Source organism: Sus scrofa, chromosome 9, assembly GCF_000003025.6.
Source record: "Sus scrofa isolate TJ Tabasco breed Duroc chromosome 9, Sscrofa11.1, whole genome shotgun sequence".
In the NCBI taxonomy this organism is placed as follows: Eukaryota; Metazoa; Chordata; class Mammalia; order Artiodactyla; family Suidae; genus Sus; species Sus scrofa.
This window is the reverse complement of record NC_010451.4, coordinates 132345123-132367665: the sequence shown is the minus strand read 5'-3', so window position 1 is coordinate 132367665 and position 22543 is coordinate 132345123. Positions and strand designations below refer to the sequence as shown.

General features: G+C 50.4%; 1 protein-coding gene across 1 annotated transcript in view; it reads left to right on the top strand.

Annotated features, from left to right (window-relative positions):
* The window catches only part of HHAT (hedgehog acyltransferase), a 321661-nt gene extending 300402 nt beyond the window's left edge, over positions 1-21259 (top strand). The window contains 1 exon segment of the mRNA XM_013979981.2: positions 20193-21259. Coding sequence (XP_013835435.2) covers positions 20193-20284 — 92 coding nt within the window. The 3' untranslated portion in view covers positions 20285-21259.

Below are 22543 nucleotides of genomic sequence, written 5' to 3'. Positions count from 1 at the left end.
ACATGCAGAAATGCTCAGGGAATTTGCGGCCCAGTGAAAGTGACACCAGAATTGAGCCTTTTAAAAACAGACCATTCCCAGCATAATGAGTCTATAATTTATTCAGACTCAGACATCTACCACTGTTGAATTTTGTGTTAAATAACCCAGTTGGGGCATATGAAAATAACTTCCAGTAATTCGCATCTTTGGAATAAGCCCAGCTGTATAATCTTGGCCTTAGCCATTTAAATACTTGAGGAGAGTAGAAGGGATATTTAGCATGCATTTGGCTATATATTCAGCTCTAATATGTAGTACACGTGGATTATACTCAGATGCACGGCTGTCTTCAGATAGTGTTTGGAATCCATTCTGGTTGCCCTCTGTGACCCGGCATACCCCCTTTTCCCCCATGGGGAATATAACCTCATTTTCAGGAGTCTAAGCATAGCATAATTGCAAAGGAATTCACAAAACAAGCCATGGATGCATATCAGCTTCCCCCAAATAACCTATCTGACCTGAGTGGTCAGACGGAGGTAGCTCCTCCGCAGTGCTGGCCACACTGAATACAGCGGTGACGGGTGATGCTGGAGGCGAACCTTGCCATGGCAGTGGGAGACCTTGGTATACAAATAGGACCCTCAGATAGTGGGATACAGGTAGAGCAGTATTTTTTTTATGAGGATGGGCTGCTGGAGCCATCAACACTGCCCACGCCGTGTCTGAAAAGTGGCTGCCTCCAGTTGAGTGCTGTCTCTGGCAGTGGCCATGTGGGGGTCTAAGTCACGAATGACCTTGACCTGTCATTTGTAGGTGTCAACCAACTTGTCTGGCTTCTGGGAGGTGGGAAAGCAGAATGTTGGAATGGTGGGCATGGGAATTCATGCTGTTGCCATAGAGCAGTGCTGATGGGACAATACGTGTTTTTATTTATTTTGCTTTTTAGGGCCTCATTCACAGCACGTGGAAGTTCCCAGGCTAGGGGTCAAATCAGAGCTACAGCTGCCAGCCTACACCACAGTCCCAGCAACACGGAATCTAAGCTGTGTCTGTGACCTACACTGCAGCAATGCCGGATCCTTAACCCACTGAGCGAGGCCAGGGATCAAACCTGCATCCTCGTGGGTGCTAATCGGATTCGTTTCTGCTGCACCACAACAGGAACTCCCAGGTTTAAAAAGCAGCAGTAAGTTGGGTGTTAGAAACAACAAAGTAGCAAAATGTTTATGCAGACAGAGCATATTCAGGGTTAGTGTCTCCATACCTCTCCAAGCCAGAAATGAGCTTGAACAAAGGCAGGCTTGAGGCATCAAGAGACCTTTGGGGACTTGGAGCTGGGAGACGTCGAAGTCCATTCTTGCCAGCGTTTTGCTCCCTTCAGGCATCCTACTGAATGAATGGAGACTCAGATGGATCCACTTCTTATAATTTTGTGAGTAGGGATTTGATTCTGGTTTTAAAGACAAGAAAACCAGAGGTTCAGAGGAGTTAGTCTGTGTACCTGACATGTGGTGAAGCTCAGAACTCCTCCGAGTCCAAGACTGAGGCTCTTTTCTGTGACTGAGCGTTCTGGCTCCCGAACCTGCCCACCATGGAGGCGGTACTGTTACTTCTTTCTGCTTTGTGGATCCTCATCCTCAAGAGAGGCTGGAAGTAGAGAGGATTTTTTTTTTAATTTCTTTTTGAAAATTCCTTTAAAAAGGTTGGACCATATGTGCATTTGTGGGCTTAACAAAGGGGATAGCATGCTCTGGTTATTTTTTTCTTTTTGTTGAAAGGGCAGGAGTTATTCAAGGGACTTTTGGTCACAGCTTTGGAATTTAGCCAATTGTAAACACATTTAAGGGGATTCAGCTGCAACTAAATGTCTTAATAGACTATTTGGAAGCTCTTGGGCAAGAGGAAATGTTTTTAGTGCAGCATAGCTGATGTGCACTATTGTATTAGTTGCAGGTGTACAGAAAATTGATGTAGTTATCTATGCATGTTTTTATGGATTACTTTCCATCATAGGCTATTACAAGATGCTGAATGGAGTCCCCTGTACTGCAGAGTAAATCCTTGTTGCTTATCTATTTTCTGGGCAGGAATTTGTATCTGTTAATCCCATACTTTCAATTTTCCCCTCCCCCCTCTCTCTTTCCCCCTTGGTAACAATAAGTTTGTTTTCTATGTTTCTGAGTCTGTTTCTGTTTCGGGTATAGATTCATTGTGTTATATTTCAGATTCCACATGGAAGTGAGGTCACGTAATGCTTGTTCTTCTCTGACCTCACTGAGTATGATCTTCTTTAGATCCATCCGTGTTGCTTAGCATGGCGATAGTCCATTCTTTTTTATGGCTGAGTAATATTCTACGATGTGTGTACGTGCGTATATACATACAACATTTTCTTAAACCAGTCATCCGTGTGGGGGCTAATATAAATATTGCTGCTGTGAACATTGGGGTTCCTGTATCTTTTCAAATTAGAGTTTTCATCTTTTCCGGATAATGCCCAGGAGTGGGACTGCTGGATCTTATGGTAGCTCAATTTTTCATTTTTTAAGGAACCTCTGCACCATTTTCCGTAGTGGCTGCCCCAAGGGAGGGTCCCCCTTTATCCACACCCTCTCCAGCATTTATCATTTGTAGACTTTGTGATGATAGCCCTTCTGACAGGGATGAGGTGATGTCTCATTTTAATTTTGATTTTCATTTATCTAATGTTTAGTGATATTGAGCATCTTTTCATGTGCCTGCAGGCCATCTGTATGTCTTCTTTGGATAGATGTCTGTTTGGGTCTTCTGCCCATTTTGTGATTAGGCTGTTTGTTTTTTTGTTTTTCGTTTTTTTTTTTTTTTTTTTTTGATATAGAGTTGTGTGAGCTGTATGTATACCTTGGATATTAACCTCTTGTCAGTCACATCATTTGTAGGTATTTTCTCCCCTTCTGTAGGTTGTCTTTTCATTTTGTCACTGGTTTCCTTTGCCGTTAGAAGCTTTTTAAGTCTGACTAGGTCCCGTTTGTTTATTTTTGATCTCTTTCTAGATCAGCTAGATCTCCCTGTGTAGCTACTAACTAGACCCGATAAACCACTGAACCCTTCTCTCCTTATAAAGTGATGAAGATGGTGGGGAAGGAGCTAGAGGTTTCTGGGAACCGAGCAAGCCTACCTTTTCTTAATGTATTAGCTTCATGGCACACTCTTTCTCAAGTTGGTCCAGAAGGGCCAAATATATTTGTTGTTGCTGTTTGTTGTTCGTTTTTTCCTTGGGCTGCACCCACGGCCTATGGAGGTTCCCAGGCTAGGGGCTGAATTGGAGCTGCAGCCGCCGGCCTACACCACAGCCACAGCAGCGTAGGATCCAAGCCGCATCTGTGACCTGCACCACAGCTCACAGCAATGCCACATCCTTCACCCACTGAGTGAGGCCAGGGATAGAACCTGCATCTTCATGGTTACTCGTTCTTAATGGGTTCTTAGCCCCCTGAGCCATAATGGGAACTCCAGTTGTTATTTTGAAACCCACATTCTCTTACTATAAATTCAGAAAGAGAAAAAGAAGACAATTCACTATATGAAACCTTGCTCATTAAACATTATGTTGGGATAACTGTCTCCCGGGAGCTATCCAGTCCCTCTCTGTGGGGAGAGAAGAACCAGCTCGGAAAGGAGCCTGGGGCAATTAAAAAATAAATGATCATGACTCTGACTATGGGAGAAATAACACTTTGGTGAGAACCCCTCCCGGTGGTTCTCTGTGAAGGGTGAGAACCTGGGTCCCTCCTCTGGGCAAGGCAGTCCCCCCACTCATCTCTCCAGACTCAGCGTGACTGACTGTCGCCTCTGCTCCTCTTGCTACCACAGGGGGCACGCCTCAGGCTCTGGGCTATAGTTAGGAGGTCCGGTCAGGAAGACAGAGATGATGCTGTGGGTGTTTCAAACAGAGGGATTCAGTACAGGGATCACCCACGTATTAGAAGGCTGACAGCGAAATAGGGGCACAGAAGTAACGGATATTAGCAGTTGTAGAAAGCGGTTCCGAAGCTGCAGGCTGGGAAATGCAAAGAAGACGCGGCATCAGTGGGATCCGGGAGCTCAGAGAAGAGGCCCCTGCTGGCTGGCGTTCAGATCTCTAAGCCATGCCCTCTGGCTCGGGCCTGGACCTCAGGCCAGGGGGCACTGTGGCTCGTCCTTAGACCTTAAAGGTGATGCGTGCCGCTGAGGTTGAGAGTGTCAGAGAAACTGGAGGATGGAGCCACTGCCTTCTTCTGGTGCTGGAGGGATGCTGAAAGACCTGGGAACGGGGAGGTGGCCATGCTTCCACTGCTCTTTCATTCCGGCAGAAGTTGATAAGAATTGTCCTCGAAACAAGCTGCGCGATCAGCCCTGGACCATCCTGGAGAAGAGCATAGAAAAGCCAGGCCAAGCAGTAATACAGCAGACCCCTGGACTTGCTGCTGGCGGCCTCGAGGCCAGGGCTTGGCGGGTGGTGAGGGAAACCGGGAGAAGGGGGGCTCCTGGAGTGAGCAGGAGATGGGAGGCTCACCACTGCCCAGAGCCCTGACCCCGGGGCCCTTCGCGCAGTGCGGTGAAGGTTCTTGAACGCAATACTTGCTTCCATTCATCGTGATTGGCTTAGAACTGAAGGGAGACCTAATTGGCTGGTGGGGGGGGGTGGCAAGTAATTGAGATAGATGCTAGTTACACGTGTCACCCAATTACCCCGGGAGATGCATGAGAGAAGGCTTAGGGAGCAAAGCCTTGCCTGCCCCACAATTCAGTATTACGTGGGCAGGGGCTAGGATGGAGAGATGTCCCCTAGGAAGGGAGATGGATGGCAGAGCAAGGAAGGAAGACAAGGAGAGGGGGAAGGAAGGGAGGTAGGCGGGCAGGTAAAGCCTTGCCCCAGCTCTCCAGCTGAAGGGCTGGAGAGAGAGAGACTAGAAGCACGCAGCCTTTCCCCCTGGCTCCCTGAGAACTTGCTGCGGAGGTGATGATGCCACAGCAGCAAAGAAGTTTGTCGTGGTTTCTTCACTTACTAAGGATTCAGAAACAGTGGGACCCCGAGCAGCCACAGGGAGCGGGGTCGGGGGACAGCGGTGTTCTCGGGGCAGGGATTACCAGCATGGGGGCCCCTGGAGCTTTCAAGGTGACTGCTCCTGTCTCAGCAGCTTGTCCCCAGGCCTGTCCCTGCCCGCGGCTGGCTACCCACTGACTCAGTGCCCCAGCCTCACCCGCCTATTGATGGTTGTAGAACCTGGCTGTAGGAATAAAATGTGTGAGAAAAAGGCAGCAGCCTAGGAGAAATATGGGAAAAGGACGCGAAGAGACACTCCACAGAAAGAGGAAGCACAAATGGCTCTGAAACAAATGAAAAAATGTTCAACTTTGTTCTTTTTTTTTTTTATTGTGGTATCATTGACATAAAGTTACACTATTTTCAGGTGTACAACATAATGAGTCAATATTTCTATATCCACCTCGAAAGAGTAACGCAAACTGCAAGTTCCAGGTTGCAGAGCTGATTACATTCAGCTCTGGGTATGAAGTGGCAGCTCCTCTATAGAGAGTGGTTTGGAAATCTCTCCCAAACCTGACCCAGCAATTCCGCTTCTAGGAATTTGTCGTTCAGATACACTTCCATGCACGTGAAATGAAATTATTGTACAGAGATATTCATCGTGACATTGTAATAGCAGAAATTGGAATGGACAAAAATACGGAGTTCCCATTGTGGCTCAGTGGTTAACGAATCCGACTAGGAACCATGAGGTTGCGGGTTTGATCCCTGGCCTCGCTCAGTGGGTTGAAAAGCTGGCGTTGCCGTGAGCTGTGGTGTAGGTCACAAACGCGGCTCGGATCCTGAGTTGCTGTGGTGTAGGCCTGCGGCTACAGCTCTGATTAGACCCCTAGCCTGGGAACTTCCATATGCTGTGGGTACAGCCCTAGAAAAGACACAAAGACCAAAAAAAAAAAAAAAAAAAAAATGCCAGTTAGAGGGAGACAGGTAAATAAATTATGGTACATAAATTCAGAAATTCCCAGAGCCATTTAAAAGGATGAAGCAGGAGTTCCCGTAGTGGCTCAGCAGGAATGAATCTGACTAGCATCCATGAGGACGCAGGTTCAATCCCTGGCCTCGCTCAGTGGGTTAAGGATCTGGCATTGCCATGAGCTGTGGTGTAGGTCGCAGACGTGGCTTGGATCCCACATTGTTGTGGCTGTGGTGTAGGCCGGCGGCTACAGCTCCAACTTGACCCCTAGCCTGGGATCCTCCATATGCCTCGGTGCAGCCCTAAAAAAAATAAGTAAAATAATATAAAATGATGAAGCACATTACATGTACCTACCTGGAACAATCCCCAATATAGAAAACCCTAAAAAAAAAGGAAGCAGTGTGTGTGTAGTATTGGGGTTCAACATAATATTTCTTTCCGAAGGAAAAGTGAAAAACCATTTTAAATATGTGTGTGTGTGTGTATGTTTGTGTATGCGTGCGTGTGTATATATGGATGTATACGTTTATGCTTCTGTGTACATGGACTATCCCTGCGAGTATGAATAAGGAATTGGAAACAGAAGCTTCTAGGGGGAGAAATGGGTGGACTGGACCGGGAGTTGGGAGGTGGAGACTTACTTTTCCCTGCTGATTACCCTTTGGTACATTTGAATTTTGTGCGTTACCTGGTCAAAAAACAAAAGATTAAAATTGGGTGGGGGGAATCCATTCGAAGTCTTGTTGGAGGGCACTTGGGTGGGAGGGCAAGCCTGCTCCCTTTGAAGGAGGGTTTAGCTAGAGGATGGAAATTACTGGAAGCCATGAGCTTAGGAGGGGGGACTAGCTGGCCATGACTGGCCCTTCCGGCTCCCGTAGTGGTGACTGATGGTCAAGATCAAGGCAGTCCGCGTGTCCTGGCCCTGTCTGCTGCCGTGTCCTGCAGGGCCAGGCTGCTGGTGCTCCGGGTCCCCCTTGTCCGGAAGGGCGCTCTCTGGGTTCATGGCCAGTTCTTCCCGCACCATTTTACCCCTCCCTTGACACAATGTCCAGCGCCTAGAAAAATCTTCTCATTGGGCAATGCCCGAGGTCACAACTTAGCTTTTTATATAGCATTCCTGTTTCTGCAGCTGCCGGACCATCTTTTAGTCTCTCTGGGATCCCCAGCACTTAACCCGGTGCCCTGGATGTGGTAGGAGCTCAGTGAGGGTTGAATGATGAGTCACAGGAATGATGCGTTTAATCCTCAGATCAGATCCTTCCCAGCCCTTACAGCAGAACGGAGGCTCATCTTCCCAAGTGGAACACAGGGCAGCCCCCTGGGAGGGGGCGGTGCAGGCGCTGCAGGGAAAAATGCCAACAGCCTGGGTCAGTACTCCACCCAGGGGTGCCATTGGAGATGGGGGCAGGGGCCGCTCGCATGTCCTGCTTCCATCACCCCATCAGCTCCATTCCTGGGATGCCAGTTAGGGAGAACGGGAGAGACGCGATGGGGCGGATGGCGGAGTCCAGATCCGCACCAGAGAGCTGACTGTCGCAGCACTGCCCTGTCCCTTTGGAAGAATCCGAGAAAGCGCACGGCGGGCTGGTTCCACGCCCTGAGCTGACCCACACCGAGGCAGCAGCTGGGAATTCTGCAAGGAGCCCAGAGTGGAATAGCGTGCTCTGAGGTCACACACAGAACCAAGCCAGAAACTGCGGCGGCTCACAGCGCTTCCCTGGAGGCCAACGATGAGTCCCATGGAAAGGCTACCGGGAAGAGAGAGAACAGCGGGGTCACTTTCCCCGAAGGGTCCCAGCCTCCTGCCGCTCCTGCCGCTGTCGAGCAGGAAGCCCAGTGGAGGCGGCGGCGGGGAAGGAGGCTCATGCCTTTTGAGTCACGACAGCTATAGCACTAATTAATTGCCCACATCCCCGAGAGATCAGGCTGCCTTTGACTTGATCCTCCTCAGCCCACTTCAGCAGCAGTCTGTCCCGTCTTCTCTGCTCTATGGGAAACTGCTTCAAGGCGTTTGATGCTGAGCAGATGGGCAAGTGAGGAAGAGAGCCCCCCGTGAGCATTCCCTGGGAGGTTGCTGAGCTCTTGCTCCCTGCAAAGGCTTGCATGGGGTCAGGTACATGCAGGCTGCCCAAGTGAGCGGTGTTACCAGAGGGGACCCTTGGCAGCGGGGAGACAGACCCCAGCCTGGCCTGGGAGCATCTGGCAGCGCCAGCCTGGTGTTCCTGGCAGATCTACCCTCAGGGCCACTTGCCGAGGGGAGCATGGGTGTCCTTCAACATGGGATCTTTAAAGCCGCTTTCTCTGTAACGCGTCCAAAAAACGTGTCCGAGTCATTTTCTGTGTCAGGTAAATATCTTGACAAGCACGTCACTGAGCGCCGCCGTGTCTCATGATGTTGCCACGTTTGCTAGAGCGCTGCCTTCTGTCCCCAGTGCAGGCAGGATGGCCCTTCTCTCCCTGCCTGGCTGTGTGGTCTCGTCTAACTTCTGTCTTTGTCGCTTTCTTGTCTACAGGGGGCGGGGAAGATGATGTGAAGCCTTGAATTCACAGGACTGTGCCCTCTAGTACGAGTTGGAAGGGGCCTTGCGGGGGTCACGTGGTCTCATTTCCCATTGGAGGCGGCCATCCTTAAGAGGCCTGCTGGCAAAAGGACGGGAAATCGATGCCCCCTCCCAGTGAGGAGGCGGTGGAGGTTTCAGCTCCTTTGTAGAGTCGCAGGAATCAGCCTCGTCCCCTCCCCTCCCTCGTCCTCAGTTCTGTCTTCTGGAGCGATGTAGAAGAAGCTTATTTAATTCTCTTCCCATGAGGCCTGTGGGCCTTTTTCCAGGCTCAACTTTGACTTACCAGTGAGTGTACCCACCCCAAGGAGCCCTTCCGGAGCCTCCTGGAAGTGGCTTCTGTGCGACAGTGTCTCTTGGGAAACAGTGCCTGGAATGGCTGAGCTTTGCTGGAGTCTGCCTCACACGTGTGTGCTTTTTCTTCCTCTCATCCCCCTCCCTGGCCCCTGCCTGCCGTGTGGCCTGAGGTGCCAGCAGCAGGGGTCATGGCCCTTATCCAGAGCCAGGCAGCTGGGCTTCCCCACGTGGCCCCACAGCCTCACACTCCTGCAGAGCAGAGGCGGCTGTGGTGGGGGGCTGCTCCGTGGCTCTCTGCTCACGCTCAGCAGAGCGCTGGGTCTCCAGGGCATGCGGGTTTGATGGGAGGGCCCTGTGGGGTTTTCTGTGCTTCTTTTCCCTCCTTGGAACAGTGGCCTAAGAGCCCTGGCCTCATCCCAAGGGCGGGGGCAGCCACCGTCGCTCCTGAGAGTTCTGGGGGAAGAGGCCGCTGCCGCCACTGCAGGGGTTCGCTTTTATCCTCGTGTTCTTTGCTGAGAAATTTAAGTCAAGCAATTTGGAGTGGCTCTTCCTGCCCTGCTGTCCCGTGGCACTGTCTGGGTGCTCACAGCCACTAAGTGCCAGGTGCCTCTTCTCCCAGGCACACGCACAAGTGGGGACTTCTGTCAGTTGGCATCATGTCCCACAGGATGTGCCAAAGGAACTTCCCCAGGGTTTCTTGAGCAGGGATTTTGCACCAAGTGTGGTTTCTGGTTACCTGTAGTAGGGACGTGGCAGTCTTGTGACTGAGTACTCAGAAGTACTCATGTGCCCACGTCTATTTATTTACTGACCATTTTACAGTGGATGCCCTGGTCTGGGGACCTGGGAAGAAAGAAGCTGATTCATAGACTCGGCCCTGTTCTGTCTCTGGTTGGGAAGAAGAACCTCCTCCATTGAGTTCTGGCCGCTGCCTTTGCCACCTCTGCCTGCGACAAGGATGCTCAGAGCATCCCGAGCCCGTTCCAGGGAAGGGGGTTCCACCTGTCAGAGCGTTCTTCCGCCTCCAGAGTGCCCCTCCCCCCCAGTCCCCCCCCAACACCCCCCCGCCCCAGGGTGCACAGCTGTCCTCTCATCCAGCTTCTGAGGGGTCGACTGTTACGTATTTGCAGGTAGTTCTTTTCTCTAGAGTCTGCAAGTTTCCTGATCAACATCGCCAGCCTCTTTCCCATGACGTGGTTCCCAGACCTCCAGCATCTCGTAGTTGCCTTGTCAGTTTAGAGAACAAAACAAAAGCCATTAAGCTCGGCTGTTTTCATCAGAGGGAAAGTTCAGTTTATCATCCCAGCTGGCCCAGGTGTCTGAGAATCTTGTCTCTGTCCTCTCTTTTCCCGGAGCCTTCCACCATCTGCATGTTGCAGGATGTGGAACCAAATCTCAAGGTTAAGCCGAGCGTTGGGGGCCCCAGAGCGTGCTCTTAGCCTTTGGGGGCGCACTGTCACAGGCCTCAGAGGAAGACTCAGGCTGTTCGTGTGACATGTGTCAGGGCTGCCTGTCTACGTGCTGGGTACACAGTAGGAGCTTCGTAAATGTCCAGGTGGGTGAGCCTGCGCCACACGGTGCCCCATCCCTTTGTTTGCGGGGAGCAGCTTCCATGAGCTCATTTGCTAGGCAGCATCCGCCGTGTTAAGTAGCGTGGTGGTGAAGTAGTGATGAACAGCAGCCCTAATTAGGTGGTTTAAAAAAAAAAAAAAAACATGTTTAGGAAAAGAAACAGAATTGCATTCTGACTGCGCAGCCTCTGGTCCCAGTGGCCGGAGCCGGGGCTGTTTCAGCAAATGGCAGGAAGAGTTTTCTGGGAAGCAGGTCCCCCACCCTCTTGGCCCTGGAGGGAAAAAAAATGTGTTTTCTCAGCACTGCCTTCTACTCATACTGTCAGGGTAAGAAAAAGGGGCCCTGGTTTGTTATCCCCGCTTCCTCGATTTCCCGTGAAATGCTTTTGCTTTATGGCAGCGCGTGCCTCGGTAAGCACCTGCCCCCGGGGCTTGCCCTGGGAGGGGCGGGAGGATGGAAAGTGCACACAGGTCGGCTCCATCAGGATGTGAAATGGGCCGTGAACAACGTGATGTATTAAAGACCGTGGTTCGTGCCGTGAAAATGTGTACACAGTGCCTGGCGCATCACGTTTGCTCACGATGGCAGGGAGCCCCCCCATGGGCAGTTGGAGTCACCCCTTCTTCTGTGTCTCCCTGCTGGAGGCTCAGCCCAGGGCCAGGATCCAATAACCTTGACTGACGATCTTAACCAAAGACCCTCCAGACCCTGGGAACCTGCTCCTCAGGGGCCCCAGGCTAAATTAGGCAGTGGCCACTAGGAGGGGGACAAACATGTCCAGCCAGGCTTTCCCTCCCCCCCACCCCGCCACCCCAACAAGGATGGAGAAACCGAGGACCCTGGAGATGGGGTGACCGAGCAAGTGAGTGATGAATGACCCCTGAAAATAGGAACCTTCTGCTTCCCCTTCTGGTTTCCTTGGCACCATCGCCACGGGTAGGGGGGTGAAATGAGATTTGCAGGCAGAGGACGTGAAGGAAAGGCATCTGGCCAGGAGGCAGGCCGTGGGGTGAGCCAGTTTCTGCGTCCAGAGCTTACGTGGCCAAGCACACTTGGAACCACACGGCCTTGAGTTCTAAGTGTGGTCTGCTGACCAGGAGGCTGTCAGACCTCGAGAAAGTTGCCCTACGCCTCCGAGCCTTGCTTTCTCTTTCCGTGACATGGGGCGAATCACACCTCTCTGAGAAGGCCGTTGCGAGGATGCGGGCTGTACCCGGCAAAGGGCTGGCCACCGGTCACGCTCAGTACTGGTCCAGCCCCTCTGCTCCGAGAGAGAGAGTCCAACCATGTATGAACACCTGGCAGGAAGCTCTTCCATCCGCTTCCTGCAGAGGCCCCTTGAACAGTGCTGCCAGCAGCCCCCACGTCACCGGGGATCGGGTTAGAGATGCAAATCTTGGCCTACTCAGACCTCTTGGAGCAGGAGGAGCTACCCAGAAGCTCTGGGCGGTGGGACCTTGCATTCTGACATGTCCTTCAGGTAATTCTAATGTGGCCTCATGTTTGAGAACCAGTGCCCTATGATTTCATGCCTCAATCTTGAACAAACTAGGAGTTCCTGGCATGGCTCCGCAGAAATGAATGTGACTAGGATCCATGAGGACGCAGGTTCGATCCCTGGCCTGGCTCAGTGGGTTAAGGACCTGGCTTTGCTGTGGCTGTGGTGTAGGCCAAGGGCTACAGCTCTGATTTAACCCTAACCTGGGAACCTCCCTATGCTGCGGGTGTGGCCCTATAAAGACAAACAAAAAACAAACAAAAACTCTTGAACAAACTAGAACCATCTGGTTCTTCTTTCTCATGAGAAGGTGTGAAAGAGGGAGCTGAGTGATTTTTGGAAAAACACCAGAGGCCTCAAAACCTGGGTTTGAGGCCCAGGTTTGTACACTTTAGGGAAGAAATTGTTATGATAGCCCTGGAGTAGGAAGAGCTGGTTCTTCAGGCCTTCTGCCCATATTTCCATGGGTTTGAAAATAGACCCAGCAGCTTACAGGCTTCAGAGCCTGGGCAGCATTCGTCTTGCTTTGTGTCCTTTGATAAGGTGGCCCTTGGATGAGAAGAGAGATGCTCCTGGCCTGTAGCTTTGTGAAGATAAAAGTCACTGTATAGCACAGAGAACTGTGTGTGATTGAGTCACTTCATTGTCCAGCAGAACTTGACGAAACATAGGGGCCCAGGGCTATTTGATGAATGGCTCCATAATATCTCCAGGCTGGGACTAGGAGGGTAAATAAGACTTAAATAAAGCTACCTGGGTACCTTATCATCAGCCCCCATTAGATCTGGGTGTTGTTAAAGTGCTGTCAGGAGCGAGCTGTTTTAATGAAAGTGCATAGAGTCATTCTGAATAATTAACGAAATGACAGGAGAGAAGCTGGTGGGTGGTGCAGAGAGCGCCAGGGCAGGGGAGGGGTGCTTCTCAGACCCGGAGCCAGCCCCCTAGGCGGAGAGTCTGATGCACCAGCCAGTGCTCTGAGAAAAGAAACCTTCAAGCTCCACTGGCGTCAGAGCAGAAAAGGCACCAAGCACAGCAACGCATACCCAGGGTGTGGGGCTGCTGTTCAAAATATCCAGCAAATGGTGAGGCACGGGCATGGAGTAGTCCCTTCAGAGAGATGGTGGCCACGTGCTGGAGCAGGTGCCAGAGGCCCCTGCAGAACCACGTGGTATCCCTTTGGATGTTGCATCAGAGGACAGGTCCCGAGGGGAGGCTGGGACCATGGCTTTTACTAACAAGTAGGTAGCGTATTGGTCTCTGAACGTAAGATGTAGTCTCTCTGATGTGCCCCAGCCAGTGTCGGCCCTGGGGGTACTGAGGCAGCGCTCAGGATGGGTGAAAGGACATATATCTCTGGCCCCAAATGTGGCAGTCACCATGTCCTGTGACTCTGTCTTCTGCAGCATCTCCTGGAATCACCTCTGTCTTCCCTTTCCCCACGGATGCCCTCCAAGCCTGCCCTCTCATAAGAGCCTCCGTGGGGATGGGCATTCACCGGCCTCACATTGGTCCTCTCCAGGATGGATAGGCACCTGCATGCCCAGGGATGTGGATGGGTACGTTGGTGGCACTTAATGGTCATGATACAATCCCGCACATTTGCAGACCAGGCTCCAGCCAAGGCCAGTCTATCTGGGGAGGTGACATTTGTTTCCTTTGTAGCCCAGTGGCTCTCAGGATGGAATCCCCTCTTTTCCATTTCTTAGAATGGCTGTGAGTCACCGGGTGACATTGCTGCTTCATGGGACCAGAAGGTGAGCGTCTATCTGCCCTGCTGTAGTGACCCACAGGCCAAGCTGAGAGGGTCACGCTGTTCCTCAGCCCTCAGGGGGACTGTGACCCAGCCAGGGGATGACGGAGCAGTGAGTGAGCAGGAAAGACCACAGGCAACCGGGCCTCGGAGCCTCTGGCCAGAAAACTTGCCTGGGTGGGTGGAGCGAGGACGTAAGGGCATTGTTTATGGTAGATAAAAGAAAATCATGGATTGGAGAATAGGCTTGTGGTTGCCGAGGGGGAGGGAGTGGGTTGGATGGGGAGCTTGGGGTTAATAGATGCAGACTATTGCCTTTGGAATGGATTAGCAATGGGATCCTGCTGTGTAGCACTGGGAACTCTGTCTAGTCATTTATGATGGCGCCTGATCATGTGAGAAAAGAGAATGTGTACATGTGTGTGTATCTGGGTCACCACGCTGTACTGTAGAAAAAATAATAATAATGTATTGGGGAAATGAAAAAAAAAAAAAAAGTGAAAAAGGTAGGTAAAATTAAAAACCAGGTGGAAGTCCTTCAAACTCTTCCCCACGTAGCGTAGGGCCAGACACCCTGGCTGGGGTGTGGGCCTGGGCCATTTGGGGCCAGTATGGCTTCAAGCACGAATGTCAGTATAGGTTAGACATTTCTGTCTCGGAGCGCTGTGAGGATGCACTAAGACGGTGTATTCTTTGTAAACTGTAGAGTAGATTTTGCCTCGTCTTCATGACCAACTCACACATGGACAGAGACTGGTGCTGGTTGACTGGGGGAAGGGTAGGAAGAAGGCTTTACTGCAGTTTGTTCATAGGCTGGTCACCAGCCATTTTCTTGAAATAATGGTTAACAGTGGGATGTGGCCTTTGAAAAAGCCCTCTTAGGAGTTGCCGTCATGGCTCAGCAGGTTAAGAACCCAACATAGCTCTGTGAGGGTGTGGATTTGATCCCTGGCCTCGCTCAGCGTGTTAAGCATCCATCGTTGGCACAAACGGCAGTGTGGGTCGCAGATGCAGCATTGCCATGGCTGTGGTGTAGGCTGGCAGCTGCAGTGCAGATTCAACCGTTAGCCCAGGAACTTCCATGTGCTATGGGTGTGGCCCTAAAAAGCAAAAAAAAGACGTGTTAGAGGCAAGATGGCGGTCATGGCTCTGCAGCGTGGCCCAGCCTTTGATGGGGTACTTGGCGGCTCATACACAACTCAGCAATTCCATGAACTGCGCTCTCATTAGGAAGGACTGATTTCTTCCCCGGGATGGGGATTTGTGCTGATTCAGCTGCTGCATGCATCTGCATGGCTAAGAGAGCTCCTCTGGCCGTCTTCCTCAGAAGCCCCAGTGGAAGACAGCATAGCAGGGGGAGCCCAGGGTTCAGTCCTCCACCCGGCAAGTCCTCGTGCCTCTAGGGAGGGGAGGGTCGGAAGCCCAGCATCATACAAAAAACAGATTCTATCTTCCTGCATCTTTTGTTTGAATACCTTGGGGCATAATAGCCCAGAACATAGCAGAGGACAGCGAGTCTGTGATTTGCTAATGTTCCAATAACACCTTACAATTTTTTATGACAACTTTATTGAGAAATAATTTTTGCCCAATAAAATGCATCCATTTAACGTGTTTTTCAGTTGTATGTCCCTTGAAAAACAGCCCCATGATCAGGTTGCAAAACATCATCAGCCCCAAAGATTCCTACCGCCCCTTTGTTATCGGTTTCTCCCTCTGCTCCTGCCCCAGGCAACCACAGACATGCTTTTTGTTGCATGTTATATAAAAAGAATAATACAGCATGTATTATTTTGCTGGTGGCTTCTTTGGCTCAGTATGAATGTTTTTCTTCTGGTAAATTATCTATAACATGAAACTTACCATTTTAACCATTTGAGGCTTACAGTTGCGTGGTGGTGAAGTACCTTCACGTTGCTACCACCACCACCACCATCCGTGCCCAGAACTTTTGGCACCTTGCAGAACTGAAACTCTGTACCCATTTAAACACTAACTCCCCCACTCCTCCCAGCCCCTGGCAACCATCATTTTACTGTCTGTCTCTATGAATTTGACTGTTCTAGGTACCTTTTATATGTGGGAGTCATACAGTATTTGACCTTTTGTGACTGGAGTGTTGCATAATGTCCTCAAGGTTCATCCGTGCTGCAGCACGTGTCAGAATTTCCCTCTTGGGGGTGATTAATATTCCATTCTATGTATATATCCACATTCTATGTATAAATCCTCATTCTATGTATATTTCCATCTATCAGTGGACACTTGGGTTTCTTCTGCCTTTTGGCTGTTGTAAGCGGTGTGCTGTGCCCTTGGGTGTGCAAATATTTCTTGTACTTCTTGCATTTAATTCCTTCGGGTACGCACGTGGTACTTCTATGTGCAATTTCTTGAGGACCCTCCAGACTCTCTTCCACAGTGGCTGCACCATTTTACAATGTTACCTTTCAGAGTTTTTCGTGAGACCTGCTTCTTCCTCTAATCATCCCTACACTTTCCAGAACACCAATTTGACCTGTCCTTTGCCTTCTCATGGCCTGCGTGATAACGCCTTTTCCTTCAGTGTCCCGAGCCTGTGCCTTTCCAGACCCTTCATACGGATGTAATTGCTCAGAGAACTGCTCAGCCTTAATAACCTCAAGTAAAATTACACGGCTCACTTTCTACTAGCTGTAGCCATTCCCCTCTGTGTCCTACCTGTTTCTCATTAGCTGTGGTTATTCTAAAACCCACCAATGTCCTCTTGACAATATCATGATACAACCACCTACCTCCTAATAACTCCATCTGCTATACACCTGCATTGGTCCTCTTAACTGAATCTATTGTGCTGTATCCAACTGACATGCGTTTAGCTGTATCTGTCAATCTGTCCTATTAACTATATCCCCCATCCTTTTCACCGGTTGTCTGACTTCCTAGCACCCTGTTCATAATATCTTCAATGCTGCCTCACTGATATCCATTCAAACTGTGGACCTATTTGCATCTGGTCAGGACCAGGTATTGAAAGCCCACTGGGAAGCTGCACACTTCATCGACTCTGGGGGCCAAGCCATGAATGTACAGAGTATGCAGGGGGCTTCAGTTCTAAAGGACCCTCTTAAGAAGGATCTTTTCCTTTGACTGATACAGTACAGCCCACCCGTCTTTTTAAGCCACATTAATGGAGCGTGTGTGTGTGCATGCATGGGTTTAAAGATGTAAGGATAAGGGAGGGAGTTTACTGGACATGGGCGACTAGAAAGCCTGGAGAAGGGACAACATGGAAGGAGAAAAACTAGGCAGAGGCCAGGGGAGAGAGGACCGCGAGACGAGGCAGCGTTCCTTGGGCAGCACGGAGCCCTGTTGGACGCCATCTTTTTTAATATTACAGGAGTGACAGTCCATCCTGGTTTCTTTCCAGTTGTGTAATCCTGGGCTTACCTGAGCCCGATGAATAGGGGGCTCTGCTCAAGTGCCCCTCACTCTTGAGCCACATCCATGCTTTGTGAGCAGCTGCCACAGTGGAGGACCTCATCCCTGCAGGCAACTGTACAAGAAGAGTTCCGTGTCTAGAGCAGGGCCAGGCGCCAGCACATGCTCGTGACATGTTGGCTGAATGCTGCGGAAGGGCCCCTGTGGAACCTGTCTTTTCCTTGTCATCACATATTTGACCCCTGAGGTCAAGAGAGGAGAAGGGTCCTTGGCAACCAGCTGGTACACCCTGGGGTTTCTGTCTGCAGGAACACTTGTGCATTAAGAAGACCAATGAGCTGTCTGTATGTAAGAGAATTCTCAGGTAACCCTTTACATTTCTGAAACACTTTTAAAAAGCGCTACCAAATCTGTGATCTTATTTTATTGTACACGCTTTTATTTTTGACCTCTCATTGTAAAGGATTACTGCCATCTGTCTCTGCTGGCATGTGGCGACCTGGGGAGAATGTCCAGGGCTCAGCTGTGGTCCAGACTGAGCATGTATATGCCTCACCTCCGGGCAGTGTTGGGGTTGGTCCTCCTTACAGTTCTACGTGCTGGGCAGAAGCTTTCACAGTGACGTCCCTTGACAGCCATGGAGCCAAGCACGGTGATGCAGTGCCCCAAGCCCAGCTTTGTGTAAATGAAACATCTCCATTCTCCCAGCTCTGCAGCCAGCCTCTTGGCTTCTGTGTTTCCCAAACATCTCTTGCTGCCTCACCCTAAACACAGCTGAGGTCTGGGTCTGCCTCCTGAACCTGAAGCTCCCTCCCCTCTCCCAGAACCTATGGAGGGGCAGGTGTGGACAGGTCCCCTGGCATCTGTGTCTGAGCCACAGAGGTGAGAGATTAGAGGGCCTCTGGGCAGGATGAGTCCATCTGGAAGCCTGGAAAGGTACCTGGCTGCACTGGGCTGAATAGTGCCCACAAAATTCATATGTCTCTAGAACCTCAGAATGTGACTATATTTGGAAATAGGGTCTTTGCAGGTGTAATTATGGATCTGAAGAAACAAACTGTCCTGGATTTAGGGTGGGCCCTGAAGCCAGAGACTGGTGTCCTTGTTAGAGGTGAGGACACAGAGAAGACGGCCATGTGAAGAAAGGCAGAGACTAGAGTGATGCCACCATAAGCCAAGGAAGGCCTGGGGCCCCCTAGCACCTTCAGAGGGGGTGGCTCTGTCAACACCTCGATTTCAGACCTCTGGCCTCCAAGAGTGTGGGAGAGGACACTTCTGTTCTTTGAAGCCACTGAGTCCATGTTAGTTTGGTCCAGCAGGAAACTCTCGTCCTGCTGACTAGCAGGTGGGAGGTGGGGCTGCAGGGCTGGTCCTAGAGCCAGGCCGTTGGGGGTCCTCTGCTGTGCTCCATTCTCTTGCCTTCAGGGCCTGGGAAAATTGTGTGCAGGTCAGTCCAAGGAGCAAGAGTTAGGAGGAAGACCAGAGCTTGCTTTCCCTGTGCTCTCTCTAATCTTGGTGCGGAAAGACTTTGCCCTGTCAATGTCATTATCACCACCTTTCTAAAGAAAGGCTCCTGTCCTGGGCCAGGTCTTGACATCATTTCTCAGTATCCTCATGCCCTTAGTTCAGGAAGCCGTAACAAAATACTTCAGCCTGGGTGACTGAGACAACAGGCGTTTATTTCTCAGTTCTGGGAGCTGGAAAATCCAAGAGCCAAGTTCCAGCTGGTGTTGTTGCTGGTGAGCATCCTCTTCCTGACCTGCAGGTGGCTGCCTTCGCGCTGCGTCCTGACACGCCAGTGAGAGAGAGGAAGCCAGCTCCCGGGGTCACTTCTTAAAAGGGCCCTGATCCCCTCATGAGAGCCCTCCCCCATGGCCCCTCTCAGCCTCCCAAAGGCCCCACCTCCAGTTCCACCACGCTGGGGGTTAGGGCTTCAACCTGAGAATTAAGGACTGGTACACAGTTCAGTCCATGGCACCTTATAAGGACACTGTGCAGTAAGTTGCTCTCTTCCCCTAGTTTTATAATTTGAGTCTCATTAAGGTGCTCAAGGTTATAGAGCTGGCAAGTGGCAGAGTCGAGATTTGAGCATGTGTCTAATTCCACTTCCGGGACTGCGCACTTAACCACTATGGCATATCAACTGAACCTATGTCATATTAGTAGCAGCTCATGGTCGACACAGCAAGAAGAGAGCCTGCCAGAGGTAGAATAGCTCTAACACGGGGGCTCCCCACTACCTCCTCCCTACTTCCGTTCCCACCCTGGCTGCCCCTCCCTGGGCGGTCGTCACATCACACGATCCCCGTTCCTTGGCTGATCCCGTGATGCTCACGCACCCAGTGGTCTCTCTGGTAGCTTGTCCCATCCCTTTCCATCTGACATGCTCTTGCTCATCCACAGAGCCCAGTTGACATGTACCCTGTACACACCATGACCTAGCACCTACTTCCTGGCTTGTAAAGCCCGCTGGAGTGACCCACCTTTGATGCAGAACTGAATCTTTCCATTTTGGCATCTAGTACCTTCCACAGCACCTTTGGCTCTTCAAGCCCCCAATCAACATTTGAATAAGTGAAACATGTAGAAGATGTGGACATCATTAAGTGATGAATATTCAGAAAAGGCTGATACTTTTTTAAAAAAAGAAAGAACATCAGATATTCTAAGACAAGTGTTTGTCCAAGGAACCACTAAAAGCTTTGACTTTTGAAAGCAATGTTTAATTTAGGCTCTCTCTTCTGTGTGCTTGCAGAGGGTACACAATTCAATATTATGGTCAATGTATATTTTGAGATTTACTAGGTGTCTCAGACTTGTCATCTTTCTTGATAATGAGTTGCTTGAGTCTTCTAATTGTGTATTCTTTGGAAGCTTGTCCCATTTGTAAATGTAATTTGTATGTGCAATAGTGCACCCCTTATTTTATGCTGCCCCCAGCGGGGATGTAGGGATCCACCTGCTGGTGTCCCGTTAGAACAAATTGGGTAGGGGGCATGTGTCTTAATGCATAAACCAAGGCCCCTGTTGTTTCTTGAGTTGCCTCCTCCAAAGGGAGACAGTTTGCACCTGTGGGAAGTCTGACCCCAGGCATTTCTAATCGCTCTTCCATCTCTGTCTTCCTCCCGCAGGCTGGCCATGGGTGACCCTCTCTGTCCTGGGATTCCTGTACTGCTATTCCCACGTGGGCATTGCCTGGGCCCAGACGTACGCTGTAGATTAATGCCGCCAGGTCAGGCCAGCCCTTGTTGCTGGCTTCCAAGGCAAACGGTGCTCCACCCTGACCTTGAACTCCAAGGTAACCTCCAGGGGACCAGTGCTTGATCTGCTCATCTTTTGTTGAAGTTACCTCACTCCAAGTCGGGGAGCTTGAGCTCTCATAACTTTGGGAACTTGGAGCCCCTCCTCCCCGGCCCCATCACCTTCCTGCTGAGTAAGCTGGGGTCCAAAGCAGCAAAAGGTCTTGCCTAGCTACACATGGTGACACTGTAGTCCAGGCCCCAGTCCCAAGGGCCCTCCAGGTTCTTGCTCCTTTACCAAGAAGTCGATGCAATAAACATTTCTTGATTGAGGCACAGAAATCCTGATTAGTGATGGCCCTGTCCTCCATGGGGTGTTATTTCTGAAACATGTTGGGTTGGTGGCGTTGAAGTGACCCTTCCCTCTGACCTGCAGCATGGTTTCTAGAACCAGCACTGGGTTCAGCTTCACATTTTAGCTTCTCAGCAGGGAGGTGACAAAGCCACAGCTGTGTTTCTAATTATCCCGACCCAGAAGGCAGCATATGTTCTGTGGGTGGCACTGCAAAGAGTTAGGACCCACGGGAGCTGTTATTGGAGCTTCTTCAGCATCATCTACGTTTGCTTGCCTGTTCCCTAGATTTGCAGAGAAGAATAAACATGGCAGTTCTTCCACCTGACAGTTAATTGTTTCCCAGCAAAGCAGCAAAATTTAAAAACAAAACCAAAAACACCCAGGGAATTAGTGGATCCCAGACAGTGTTACGAGGTGAGGCAGTGTAGGAAGAGGAGCAGGATGCCTTCCTGGTCCCAGCTGTCCTCTTCCCACCAGTGTCGTGCACTCTGTGGTTTGCACTGTTTGTTTCGTTTCAGATAAAATGGAGGCTGTTTATCACATAGAGAATTCATATCTTTGTAACATTGTTTTGAGTGTTTTTGGAAGAAAACGTTTAAAATCTAAACACACGGACATAATTCTGAATTATTCACTCTTCTGGAAAGATGCTAACAGGCCACTGATGGCCCCAAGTGGTACATAATTCAGAATAATTCTGTTGGCTTTGGATTTGTTTTCCCTGAGGGAGCAGGGGGTAAGTGAAGCAGCTTTAAAATGCGAATTCCTAGTGTACCCAACTACAGGCGACTAGAACATCTCGAACACATGAATTAATTGTCATTGAGCGAAAGGTGCACTTGGACCTGGTCCCACTGGCTGATGTAGTCATGTGGCTTTGTCCTTGTGTACTGGCTGTGTTTATCAGCTCAATGAGATTTAAATTCCTCGCCTGCTGGACCAGTCATTCTCTGATGTCCTTTCTTCCTACCCATGGAATCGGGGTGAGGGGGGGACCAGATGTGGATGACAAGAAGTGGGCACACAGCATGTTAGCTGCAGCAAAGGACAGAGGCCAGAGGGGGACAGGCAGACCCAGGCATCCATTGTCTCAGCAGCTGACTTGGTAAAGGAGAGAGAGACAGAGGCAGGCGAGTATGAGGTTGAAGAAGAGTGAGTGGGCACTCCGATGAATACAGTAAAGCCTCATGGACTCTACCTACCTACCTACCTACCTATCTATCTATCTAATCTATCTAATCTTTTTAGGGTTGCACCCACAGCATATGGAGGATCCCAGGCTAGCAGTTGAATCAGAGCTGCAGCCACAGCAATGCAGGACCCAAGCCGCATCTGCGACCTACACCACAGCTCATGGCAACACCAGATCCTCAACCCACTGAGCGAGGCCAGGGATTGAACTCACATCTTCATGGGTACTAGTTGGGTTTGTTACTGCTGAGCCACAACCGGAACTCCTTTCTTATTTAAAAAATTTTTTAAAAAAACTAATGGACTCTTTTTTTCTTTCTTTCTGTCTCTTTAGAGCCATGCCTGTGGCATATGGAGGTTCCCAGGCTAGGGGTCGAATCAGAGCTGAAGCCACTAGCTTATGTCACAGCCACGCAGATCCAAGCCACGTCTGTGACCTACATCACAGCTCACGGCAACACTGGATCCTTAACCCACTGAGCAAGGCCAGGGATTGAACCTGGGTCCTCATGGATACTAGATTCTTTTCTGCTGAGCCGTGACAGCCATGAAAACCTCAGGGACTCTTAACACAAATTCAAGATTTGTGGTCAGCTAGAGGCATTTGGCTGAAGTCTACGTGGAAGGAAATGGCCTACTAAGGAGAAAAGGTAGTGTAAAGATAATTGTAGGAGAGTGTCTAATGTATGTGCATCTA